Here is a 12,537-nt window from a genome sequence, read left to right as displayed (position 1 = left end):
AGCCATGGCATTGTGGAACACAGACTTGAGCTACCAAGTGTACCTACAAGCTCAATTTTTGCCAGGAAAATTTAATACACTGGCAGACGGACTAAGCAGAAATCTCATGGACCCACATGAGTGGAACCTGGAACCACGGATTTTCAACATGTTGACAAGCAAATGGGGGAGCCCAGAGATAGATTTACTTGCCTCCCCTCAGAACTATCAATTGGACAAGTTTTGCACAAGGATTACCCATAAAGAAGCCTGGAAAGTGGATGCTCTGTCCTTCAGCTGGAAAAGCCTATCAGTCTATGCCTTTCCCCCTCTGCCTCTGCTCTCCAAAGTTTTGCTAAAAGTCAAACAGGACAAACCAAGAATGATTACTCCAGACTGGCCACACCAACACTGGTACCCACTCCTGCACAGTGTGTCACAAATATCTCCATGGCACCTGCCTCAGACCCCTTCCTTGCTGTCTCAGCAGGAGAACCAAATTCTGCACCCTCGGCTTCCAACATTGAACCTTGTAGCCTGGCTAATTACTTAAATTCACCTTTATCATCCCTCAGCAAACCTGTGATGGATGTCATCTTGGAGGCGAGAAGGGCTAGTACTAGAAAATCTTATGCTGATAAATGGAAAAGATTCTGTGCCAGGAACCATTCTTTAGGGATGAGCACAGCAACTCCCAATTTACCTCAGATTTTGCAATACTTAACTGAGATGCTTCACAAGGGCCTGTCTTTTTCCTCTATTAAAATCCACTTTTCAGCTATTTCAGCTCACTATAACACAGAACCACCCCTCTTCTCTCATCCCCTGCTCAAGCAGTATCTCAGAGGGGCAAATAACTTGAGACCACCCAGGAAAGCTCGTAGCCCTGCCTGGGACCTTAACTTTGTTTTAGAGAAGCTAACTCTACCTCCTTTTGAGCCAGCTGCTACTGCAGACTTAAAATTTCTTTCTTGGAAAATAGCCTTCCTTGTAGCAATCACTTCAGCTAGAAGGATACCTGAATTACAGGCCCTTACGGAAGTGGAGCCTTTTATCATCTTTCATGTGGACAGGGTATCTCTGAGGACCAATCCATCCTTCATGCCCAAGGTGGTTTCCAGTGTGGCTCTTAATAAGTCCATTCATTTGCCAACTTTCTTTCCCAATCCACAGAACAAAGGGGAACGGATTATGCATTCCTTGGATGTGCACAGACAACTTAGATTCTACTTGGACAGGACTAAATCTCGAAGAAAGTCTGACCAGTTGCTGGTAGCATTTGCTGCAGGGGCAGAGGGGAAGGCTGTTTCAAAACAAACCATTTCTAAATGGATAAGCCATTGCATTCATTTCTGCTATAAGCACCATGGAAAACATATCCCCCAGGGGATCAGATCTCACTCCACCAGGGCTGCATCTACTTCTGCAGCCTTTCTCAGAGGTGTTCCTACCAGGGATATTCTAGAAGCTGCTACCTGGAGTTCTGTACATACTTTCACCAAGCATTATCATTTATCAATTTTCTCTAAACCCAGAGCTGGTTTTGCCACTGCTGTCTTGCAGGGTCTTATAGCTGGTCCTAATGCTGTATAAACTCCTCCTCCCAACCTTAGCTTTAGGAATCTACCCAAATGTAATGACTGCAACAGTGAAACGCGAAGAACATAGTACAGTTGTGTACACTTACCATAAATGTAGATGTTCGAGTGTATTCACTGTTGCAGTCCTGGTTACCCTTCCTTCAGCCCCCTACTTTTCTCTAGTTATACCTCTACTTTCTTTTACTATGCTTAAAAACCTTTTTGGTGTATTTGCTTTTGGTTGGAGGTATAGTTTTGTGTTATTTAATTTTATTGGCTTCCCATTAGGGGGGCAGCTGACATCTGGGGCAAGAAAAGCTGATGTAATGGTGTCGGATGCATGTTTTATACCCCTGACGACCTGATGTCATGGAAGAAGGGACAGCAAACGATGCAGGACCCAAGACTTTGTTAATCAGGCCGACTGAGGGCAACCTGCCAGCAGATTACCTAAATGTAATGACTGCAACAGTGAATACACTCGAACATGTACATTTATGGTAAGTGTACACAACTGTACTTTTTTATATATCCTTATATTTCTACTGAGTCTGTTACTGTTGTATTTGTTTTGTTTTTGCTATAAAAAAGCTTTCAGCTTTTTTACTTTATTTTTAGTATCTTATTTTGATTTTTGTTTTTACTATTTAAATGTTAATCTTCCTTCTGTAAACTGTTATTCTTATGGTATGAGCCTGAGTATCAAAATTTCATGGAGTGATGCACACATTTTCCTCTATGTTGATCTATATGACAAGAAAGTTTACTTTGACTTTGAAAAAGGAGGGAGATTCAAAACCGATGTGGGTACTGAAAATCTTAGCCTAAAGATAAAAAAAAAAAGCAAAATTCTGAGGAATTCCACAGTGCCCAGAGAACAGACACATTTATTAAGTGTGGCAAAGACCTCTTGTGGCAAATAACTTAAAGAGAGAGGATACTACGTCCGCTGCCAAGAAAAAGCGGACCTTTGAGGTCAGTCTTGAATCCCCCACCAACCTTCTTGATTGTAGTGGATCTGAAAGATGCCTGCATCTACATACCCATAACCAAAGCAGACAGGCAATACCTCTGGTTTGAAGCAGGTGTAGCCTACTTCCACTTTGCCTCCTTGCCTTCTGCTTTATATACTGTACACAGAGTTTTTACAATGCCTGGCTTCATTAAGTACTTGCTACAGAACCCCCTACGTGGACTATCTCAATAGAGGAGATAATGCCAGAGCAGACAAGAAGCCCTGCAGATTACCCTTTCATGATTCTATACTGTGCAACACTAACCCCCAAAAAAAAAAAAAAAATTACAGAAATGCATCTGTTCTCCATATAGAGAGGCCTTTGCTAGAGACTGATATGGAAAGTCTTTTTGTCTCAGGAGAAGGTATATTTTCTGGTCCAGTACTTAGTATGGCTACATCATATCAAGGTGAGGGAGTTTTCAAAAACACTGGAGTGGAATATTTGGCCTGCTCCATATTGATGGTAACCCCTAGCCAGATGTCACTTGATGAAGCCACAGTGGTATGTATGAAACAGATAACCTCTACATGCACATCCTGTAGATTCTCAATCCCCCTCCTTCCGTGTATCAAGAAGGATCTCTTACAAAGAACAAAACAAGTGAACCTAAACCTGGGAGCCCCCATTCAGATTGGAAACAGACACCCTGAAACTAACCATGGGCTCAGTTGACACTGCTTTGGGAGCCCACTCAGGGGATTGGGTATATTTAGGACATGTTTAAAATGAAAAGACATAATAATGACAGCGATCCTGGCTATCAGGGGCCTGAAATGCATTTGCAAATCTGGAATTTTGCATAAGATTGCAGACAAAGTCAGTGTGTGGGGGGTTCACGCTCCTGTGCAGACCAGTCAAGGAAGCATGGCTTTTGGCCCTGGAGGGAGGCAGGAGGCTGTGCTCATCCTACATCCTATTTCAGGACAACAATCAGACATCATCTGAAAAGAACAGAAAAAGATTCTTATGATAGGATGTTGGACTTGGTACTCAGGTGGGGTAGCCCAGAAATATACCTTCTTACTTTTGTAGAAAACAAACAAAATTACAAAGGTTTGTGTAAGGAGAGCTCACTTGTGCAACACACACCTTCTTCGTCAGCTGGGCAGGTTGGTTTCTCTTGTCTTTGCTGCAACCTTTTCTCCTCAGGATAGTGCAAAAGATAATGGAAGACGAGCCAGAAACACTACTGGTATCTGTTTTTGCTCAAGACAGCAGTAGTTATCACTACTGAGTGTGACAAGGGCAGAACTTGTGATATTGTCCGAGTCTGAACCTTCTCACTTGCAAGGGGTCTCTCATACTCACCAGTCTGAAGAACGTAAGGCTGACAGCATGACTGATGTAGCTCCCATCTCCTTCAGCCACATATTTTCTGAGGTGCTGTTTATCCTAAGGAGAAATAGTAAGCCTAAAACAAGAAAATCCTCTTTAGTAAAATGGAAAATATTTCCTCTTTAGTAGGAAAGGATGGGCAAAGTGTTGTTGGCTCTTTAGTTTACTGTTAGACCTTTTAAAATCAGAATAGTTTTATGAGTTAGCGAAGGTGCATATAAGTCATTTCAGCAAGGCTGTGTTTAAGATTACCTGTAAAACAGTTCTTTAATGAGGAGGTCTCCTAAGAATAGCCTTCACCAAAATCGGAGCTCATATTTTTAGAAAAGCTGGCTTTGCCTCGCTTTAAACTGCATGCTGTTTTTCTCATGTCGTGGAACTGTTATTAGTAGCCAACACTTTTGCAGAATTTCCGCGTATGGGCCCTTGTGTATAAGGACCCTTTTCTGCCCTTTTGTTTCTTCCATCAAGGCAGAATTGCAGTTTACACTAACCCTTCCTTACTCCTAAAGTATTGTCTGGGTTATCTCTTATCAAAGCCGTTCACTTCCCTTTTAACCTACCCCTCAAAACAAACAGGGAACAGCATTTACAAGATGAGCATAGATCGCTCAGATTGTACTTAGAATCACGGTAAGAAAAATAGTCCAGTTATTTGTGCCAGATGCATAAGTTAAGGTGGGCAGACTTTTTTTTATAAATAATTTCTAATCATGCCTCATTGTCTTGCTACTCCATTTCATGGCAAGGATTTCCCAGGGCAAACAAAGTCACAGTCTGCAAGAGTCAAAACAAATACTGTAGCCTTTTTCAGTAGGATTAATACTTGCACTAACTGTTCTAGAAGCATTTGCATAGTTATCAGACCACACCTTTTCCAACCATTATATTCCGCCTATTTTTTTCATGCGGGTTGAGGGTTGCCATGGTTATCTTACAAGGACTCTTACAGTCCAGCCATGCTATGGTCCAATGGTCCAACCACCTTAAGGCTTGTAAGTTTTGTGAATTTTCTCAAGAAGTTATCATTAGTGTAGCTCTAGACGATATGATGGACATAGTTGTATTAGGAATTTAACAGAACTAGAATTTTGAGTTTGCCCATTGTTGCAGTAGCATCCCCCTCCCCTCTACCCTTGTTTTCTTTCTTTCCTTTCTTAGGGTCTGATACAGTCAAGGTTCCTTTCTTCTGTTGTATAAATATATAATGTAACTGCAAAGCAAACAAACACACACAGCCAACGGAGCTCGGACTCTGTAATAAGCAAACAAATGTTAATAAATCCAAACTCCAAAGGCATAAACAGAGTCCTATGGCAGTGGCAAAATCAGAGCCAAGACAGTCTCCCAAATCTCCAAGGACGTTCCAATGATGATATCTATCAGCCAATGGGTGTTATTGTATAGATATTTAAATGTGTTGTAAGGATGTTATCTTGGAACGTCTGAGGAAGCCTAATGGTGAAAGCGCTCACGTCTGTTTTTTAAATAAAACGTTTATCAGAGTGAAATACTTTGCCTTTTTCTTGCATTCGATAACATTACCTTGGAGATTTGGGAGACTGTCTTGGCTCTGATTTTGCCACTGCCATAGGACTCTGTTTATGCCTTTGGAGTTTAAATATATAATGTGTATATCTTTATAATTAGAGGGATGCAGTGCTGTATAAATAAATAAGCATGCATATACCATGTGTCTTTGTTTATTGGCAGCTTGGCAACTTGAGACACAAAATCAACAGCTAACTGCATAACTTGACACACATACAGTAAATGTGCTGCACCATAATAATTTGAAACTCTGATCTTAAAATAACCACTAGTGTTAGATAGGAACAGAAAAACGATTTTGTGCATTGTTTCTGTTTATGGTCATTTCAGTTTTGGCCAGCAGGTGACAGTTGCTTAGCAAAATTGCTTGACTTCTGTTTGAAGTCCAACCTTAATTAATACATAATTTAAAATAAAATATCAAAGATAAAATTAGCAAGAGAATAGCAGAATTTGAAATTACCATGTTTGGGTTCTGAAAATCATTCATCAGGGTTACAGGTGGCAGTAGGAGGAAATTCCTCTTTTCCAGAGGGGTCATTCCTCATCCTGGAGATCAGACTGTTTTGGTTCAACTTGTTCTTCACCACATACTGTATCAAGGAGTGATAGAACCAGTTCCTCCTTCCCAGGTGGGATGGGGTTTTATTCAGTGATGTTCCTAGTGCCATAGAAAGAAAACTCTTGGAGACCAGTTCTGTTAAGAATCCCCCAAAATCATTGTGGTGACTCCTTTCTGGCCCAGGCAACTATGGGTCTCCCTACTTTTGGAAATACCTTGGGGCAATTATCACAAGTTTTCTCACAGAATGGATCTTTTCACACAAGAAGAGAGGTGTTTGATACACCCTGACATCAGTCATCTTCAACTGACTGCCTGGATGATAAGGTCTTAATTCCTTTTAGGCACCTGTTTTCTGAGGACATTCAGCAGGTACACATGGAGGCAACAAAACCTGCTAATATAAAATCATATATTAGTAAATGGAAGAGGTTTCTAGTTGGTGCCCACAACATAACCAGCACCCATTCCAAAAACGTTGTTCTCTGGTTTTATAATATTTGTGTGAGTTACTATCACATGGCCTTTCATTTTACTCTATTAAGGTTCATTGCTCGGCCATTTCAGCATGTTTGCCTATGGATCTTCCTCTTTCAAGTCAGCCACACGCCAGAATATTCTTGAGTAAGAGGCCTCCAAGTAAACCAATGGCCCCTCCTTGAGAATCTTAATTTTGTGTTGGAGAAACTAACACTTGCTTCACTTGAACCAGCTAATCTGGTTGACTTGAGGTTCTTAACATAGAACACAGTTTTATTGATTGCTCTGACCTCTGCAAGGAGGGTATTTGAGTTGCAAGCTCTTACAGTGAGTCAGCCCTACCAAATTTTCAACAAGGAAGGTGTTTCTTTGAGAACTAATCTTTCTTTTATGCCTAAACTGGTATCCAAGTTTACTTTGTCAAACTATCCATCTCCCCATTTTTTTCCCCTCACCCTAAAAAGGAAGGAGAAAGGATACTCCATACCTTGGATGTCCCAGACAGCTAAGGTACTGTCTTGACAAAACTAAATCTTTCAGATCATCGGATTCATTGTTCATTTCTTGTAAAGGTGAGAAGGCACAGCTGGTGTCAAAACAGACTGTTTCCAAATAGTTGTGTAAGGCTATTACCTTTTGTTAAACTTGCCGTGATAAATCAATTCAGGCAGGGTAAATTCAAGGACCTTGGCTTTTTCTCTCTCTCTCACTCTTTTTTTTTTTTTTTTTTTGAAAAGGTTTAATTCTAGAAGTTTTCTAGAAGCTTCTGCGTGGTTCTCTGTACATACTTTTACAAAGCACTATAAACTAGATTCCTTTTCTAGGTATAGATCATGCTTTTCTAGGACCATTCTCCATGGCCTCCTGGATCCTTTTATTCCACCTCCCAAATATAGTCAGCATACTGGCCATCCCCCCCTTGTTTTTTGGTGTGTTTTTTATGCCAGGGTTTGGACATTTTTTTTTTTTTTGTTATTTCTGGTCTTGTCCTTTCAGTGCTTAGCCTCCCTCTGTCTGCTGGCAGGAGTGCTCTGAAGGGCTTTGTGTCGAAACTTTTAGTCAGCTCAACTGAAGCTGCTTGACAGTTTGGGTGTGTAAAAGGTACCCTAGAGCTTTGGAAGCTGGCAGATTGTTATATCCTTGGCAGGGTATGACCTATGTTGCTAAGGCTGTTGCAGCAGTGATCATTTGAGCATCTACCGTTATGGTAAGTTCAACTTACACAACTGTGTTTTTAACAGGAAAAATGCAGGTATCAGCTCAATATTAACATGATTACAATACTACCATTGTTATATAGTTATACTGGTATACACTCTACTGCAGCAGAGTCCTTTCAGGGTTAGGGTGGGTACCAACTCATCCCTAGTCTTTACCCTCCACCTCCTCCTACTTTCCATGGCACCATGCTTGTAAAGAATGACAGTGTGTGGAGAAGAAGGTTATCGGGTCCCTTCTGACTGAACACTTGTCAGGAACCCATTTTGTGTTTTGCTCTCAGACCACTTATGTGTATTAGAGTAAAAAAGAGTTAAGTCCTGCTTAAACCAATAATGTGCTGACATCCAGGTGGGAGGGCTTTTATGGCCGGGGGTATGGTACAGAGCTTAGGAAATCAGGCCTTATGTTCAGCCTTCTGTAGTAGATATCCCTAGAAGTTATCACTTCTGTAACAATGGTTTCAACTGAACATTACAGCTATGGCAGGTTCCTAACACAGCTGTACTTTCTGCCTTGGAAGGTACATTTGTCTTTCTAATTGGAAGAGGACTGAAGTGGGGCTAAGGAGCTTGTGGTTTTGATATAGTGCATTGCAGTGGGTTGCTTTTAGTAAATGATTGTACTAAAATTGTATTCTTTATGATTGATTGTCCTGATAAATTTCACCAGCATGATGTGATGTGAAATGTGTTGTAATGAGTTGTTGTTCTAGTTAATTTTTATATATCCACTTTTCTTACTGTTCCATGCAAGCGAGAGTGCGTTTCCACTTAATTAAACAATTCGTCATAAAATGCTGTTTAAAAGCTTCTTTGCAAGAAGTATTTAGGTTTTGACATTAGCGTCTTTCTTGCATCGGGTGCATCTGCTATGTATTTAGTTGTTATACTAGAGCTAGTTTAGTGTGTGATACCCAAAAGGTGTGGAGACAATGTTCAGCAAGAGGCTAAAAATTGTAGTACCATTTGTTTTTCGTAATATGTAGTATGAAGTCATATCTACTGAATGCTTGTTTTGGTCTTTGCATGGCATGTTGCAGTACTATGCATTACAGCAATTTTGTTTGCTTGTTTATTTGTCACTAACAGCACCAGCGTCGTCACTTGGACTTGGCACGGTCTGTCTCCAATATTGTTGAAGAGCAAAGAGCTTGGGCTACTATTGGACGTACTTACCTTTACAAGTATGAAACTGATCAATCCCATGAATCTTTGAAAGAAGCAGAAAATGCTTTCCTAAAAAGTCTCATCATAGTGGATGAGAAATTGGAAGGTAAGATAAAACTAGGCACTACATTTCCTTTGCACCCACTGCTTAAATTCTGTTTGTCAAACCTGAATGCCATAAAAACCTTCTCCTCCCCTTTTTTACATAATACCTTACCAGTGTGTTACTGTTCATTTGTTTGTTTGTTACTGTATATGCATGCCTTAGTTACAGCTTACAGTAAAAACAGAACAGTTGACATTTAAATTAATTCATGGGAGCTACTGCTTACTACTTAAAAAAAAATCAGCTTTAAATAAAAAGTAGCCTATAATTCTTAAGAAGCCCTGTAAGTGAAACATTGCATAAGCTACCTTTCACAGTTGCCATTGCTGAAAGATCGTTTGTTAAATTTAGTCCAGCTGTTTCGAATGCTCTCCCAGGTACTATTAGAAGTGCAGATAAGCTTTAGTCTTTCATTAACTTCTTTTTTTTAAAAAAAAAAAAAAAAAAAAAGCACCACTTGGAAGTAAATAAGTGGGATTGCTTCAATAAGCCAGAATGAAAAGCATCCCCATACCCAACCAAACATGGAAGTAACTCTGTTTCAACTTATGTGAAATAGTCAGTCATATGTTTAAGTGAGCATTCATTATACAATAGTGGAAGGTGTTGAGTAGAAACACTTGGATTTCTAACTTCATTTAGCAAGTTTAAATTTGCCTTTATGTAGTAAGATGCAAGGTATGGTGAGTCTCTTTCATTATAAGACCATACTAAATGTCCAGTCTTTCATTAAACAGTATTGCAAATATTGTTCTTAATGGCTTTTATGTTCACTAAGTAGGATATGTGTGTGTATACATGTACATATGGGTCTACTTCAGAAGACTGAAAAAACAGAGACTAAATCCCAAAAGACTGAAAATTCAAAATACTGAATGTTGGAATTTGCCGCTTCTCCACTGCTGTGCGATGTTGCAGTTGGTATATATAGTTTGGGGGTGTAGGGAGAGCAGCCCCCCACCCCCACATAAGAGGTACATGGGGGCTTTCCCCCCACATTAAAAATGTGTTCAATATTTTGAATTTTCATTCTTTTGGGATTCAGCCTTTTGGTTTGTCAGTCTTCTGAAGTAGACCCATGCACACGCACACACACACACACACACACATATATATACATATATATCTATATATATATCTATATATATATATATATATATATATATATATATATATATATATATATATATCTATCTATATATATATATATATATATATATATATATCTGCTCACACGTATAGATATATCTATATATATATATATATGTGTGTGTGTGTGTGTGTGTGTGTGTGTGTATGTATATGTATATATATATATATATATATATATATATATATATATATATATATATATATATATATATATAGATACATACACATAAATATAGTAATGTATGCATATATGTATATATGCATGTAATCGGTACTTGTACAAAAATCTAAGTTGAATCTAAGACGTTATTAAACAGCTGTTTGACAAAGTTTATCTATGTGTGTGTTATAAGAATCATTATTGTACCTGTGTAGTATTTATATTACTTTAAATTGTACCCTTTCCAACACTCCACACTTTGTTTCTTCATATTATTCATAAGTGTTGTTCCTTTTCAGTTTCTAGAAACATTATGGCCTCCAGACATTTTACATCACCTGCTATTTCTTGACACCACAGATGTGCTATTAATCCCCCTTACTTCATTTTTGATACTGTTAGTCCTAACAGATACTAATGTATATAATATACCTTTTACTTTCCTGCATTTTTCTTTATCCTACTTTGTCGTGTTCCTCACCATATTTGCAGCAAAATGAACTTGATTTTTCTGCAGCTGTACTTCATTCCCCTGATCCCCAGCACATATTTATTATTAATTTCAACGTTAAACATTATCGTCCTCAACTGTCGCATTGCCGCTCACATTCCCTTATTGTCATGAGCTGTTTCATTTTGTAGTATTTTTTGTTGTATTTATTTATTAACTTCAGCATTGTAATATCATCTTTATTCTTCCTCTTCACTTACTTCATCAGTTACATCTTTCTGCTACATTGGGCAGTCAGACTATAAACAACCTTTCACGTGTCAGATCTTTTTACAGTGCATAACAGCATGTCCATACTCTCCGCATTGGGAGCGCCTTTGTTTTGCATACATACAAATATTTCAAGCACAGGCATTAATGCCCTTCTAGCTTACCAATATACCAGAACTTCTTTTTGTACAGTCCTGAATAAACTATGATGATTCCCACAAAAATAGGATGCCCCTAATATTTCATTATTCTCTTTATTTACAGTAGCAGTTGGTAACTATACCGATTTTGAATTTTTTAACTTCTAGTGATATCCGCACCTTGTAAGTTTTTTTTTTTTTTTTATGTTATAAACGTGTCTGAGGAAAAGTGTTTTTAGTTTTCTAAAAGATGTGGTGTTCTGAAATGGACTTAGTTTTTTTTAGGTACCACATTGTATTTGTACACAAATAGTCCTTCAATGGTGCACAGAAACTTTATATGTCGTATTTGTTGATTTCTCTACTAAAGAAGTTTTAAGTTATTTTGCAAAATAATTTTGTTGCCCAAATGTATTAAAGAGGACCTCCATCACCAGCCATCCATAAATAAGCAAGAAAAATTTATTTTATTTATTTTACATTTGTTGACTGGGATAGTCCGACTGGATACACATCCATTTTCAGCGGAGGCCAGGGGAGAAAAGCTCCAAACTTACAAACAGATAAAGACAAGCAAGTTACAGTATATGTTCAAACATATTGTATCAGCTTACAAGTTACAGTCTCACATTTCAAACCTATGAAGAATACAGTTTATAATCATAAATATATACATATATGTTACAGTTTCTCTTATCAGACCTATGTGTGCAGCTTTTGTACAGAGTATCTGCACACCTGTTACAGTTTCTATTTCAAACCTTTTAGTGTAGGAGGTTAGTCGCTGTGAATAAAAATTCTAGCAGATGAGGCTTTAGTCAGGGTTAGAGGAAGGACATAACCAGTAAGTTTTAAAATACTGGGTTAGATTTTTTTTTTTTGAAATGGCTAAGAGGGGGGTTCAGAGTAAGGTCAGATGGGAGCGAATTCCAAGTTTTGCCTACTGAATTTGCAAACAAAGATTCTCCAGATAGGTTGTTAGCTTTAACAGATTGAACCAAAAGTTTTATAGTGGACCGAAGTGGCCTGGCATTTTTGTAGGGATGGATAATGTTTTTGTAGGGTTGGATAATGTTTTTTGAGGGAGGGCATGTTTTCTGGATGGTGGTTAACCTTGAATGCTACTATAAGTTGATTATATTGAATTAGCCTGGGGAGTTCTAGCCAACCTTAGAGGTTTAGGTTTTGACAGTGGTGTGTCCTGTAGGGAAATCCTGTGGCAAACCTGGCAAATTTGATTGTAGCAGCTAGAGAGTTTGCTGAGTTCAGTTTTATTCAAGTTAGTGAGTATTGGCGAGGCATAAAGTAGAGTTGAAAGCAGATGGGTACGAGCAATTGCAGTCTTAGAGGGGTGAGGAAAGGTTT

The 12,537-nt window shown here is 38.7% G+C and overlaps 1 protein-coding gene across 1 annotated transcript in view; it reads left to right on the top strand.

Moving 5' to 3' along the window:
* The window catches only part of TONSL (tonsoku like, DNA repair protein), a 1,124,870-nt gene that overhangs the window by 170,605 nt on the left and 941,728 nt on the right, over positions 1 to 12,537 (top strand). The window contains exon 4 of the mRNA XM_044066303.1: positions 8,816 to 8,999. Coding sequence (XP_043922238.1) covers positions 8,816 to 8,999 — 184 coding nt within the window. The remainder of the gene's footprint in view (positions 1 to 8,815; positions 9,000 to 12,537) is intronic.

The sequence above is a fragment of the Protopterus annectens genome, chromosome 3.part1 (assembly GCF_019279795.1).
Source record: "Protopterus annectens isolate FY-2018-M chromosome 3.part1, PAN1.0, whole genome shotgun sequence".
Taxonomy (NCBI): domain Eukaryota; kingdom Metazoa; phylum Chordata; order Ceratodontiformes; family Protopteridae; genus Protopterus; species Protopterus annectens.
Note: the sequence above shows the minus strand (reverse complement) of the source record. Positions and strands in the feature narration are given on the sequence as shown.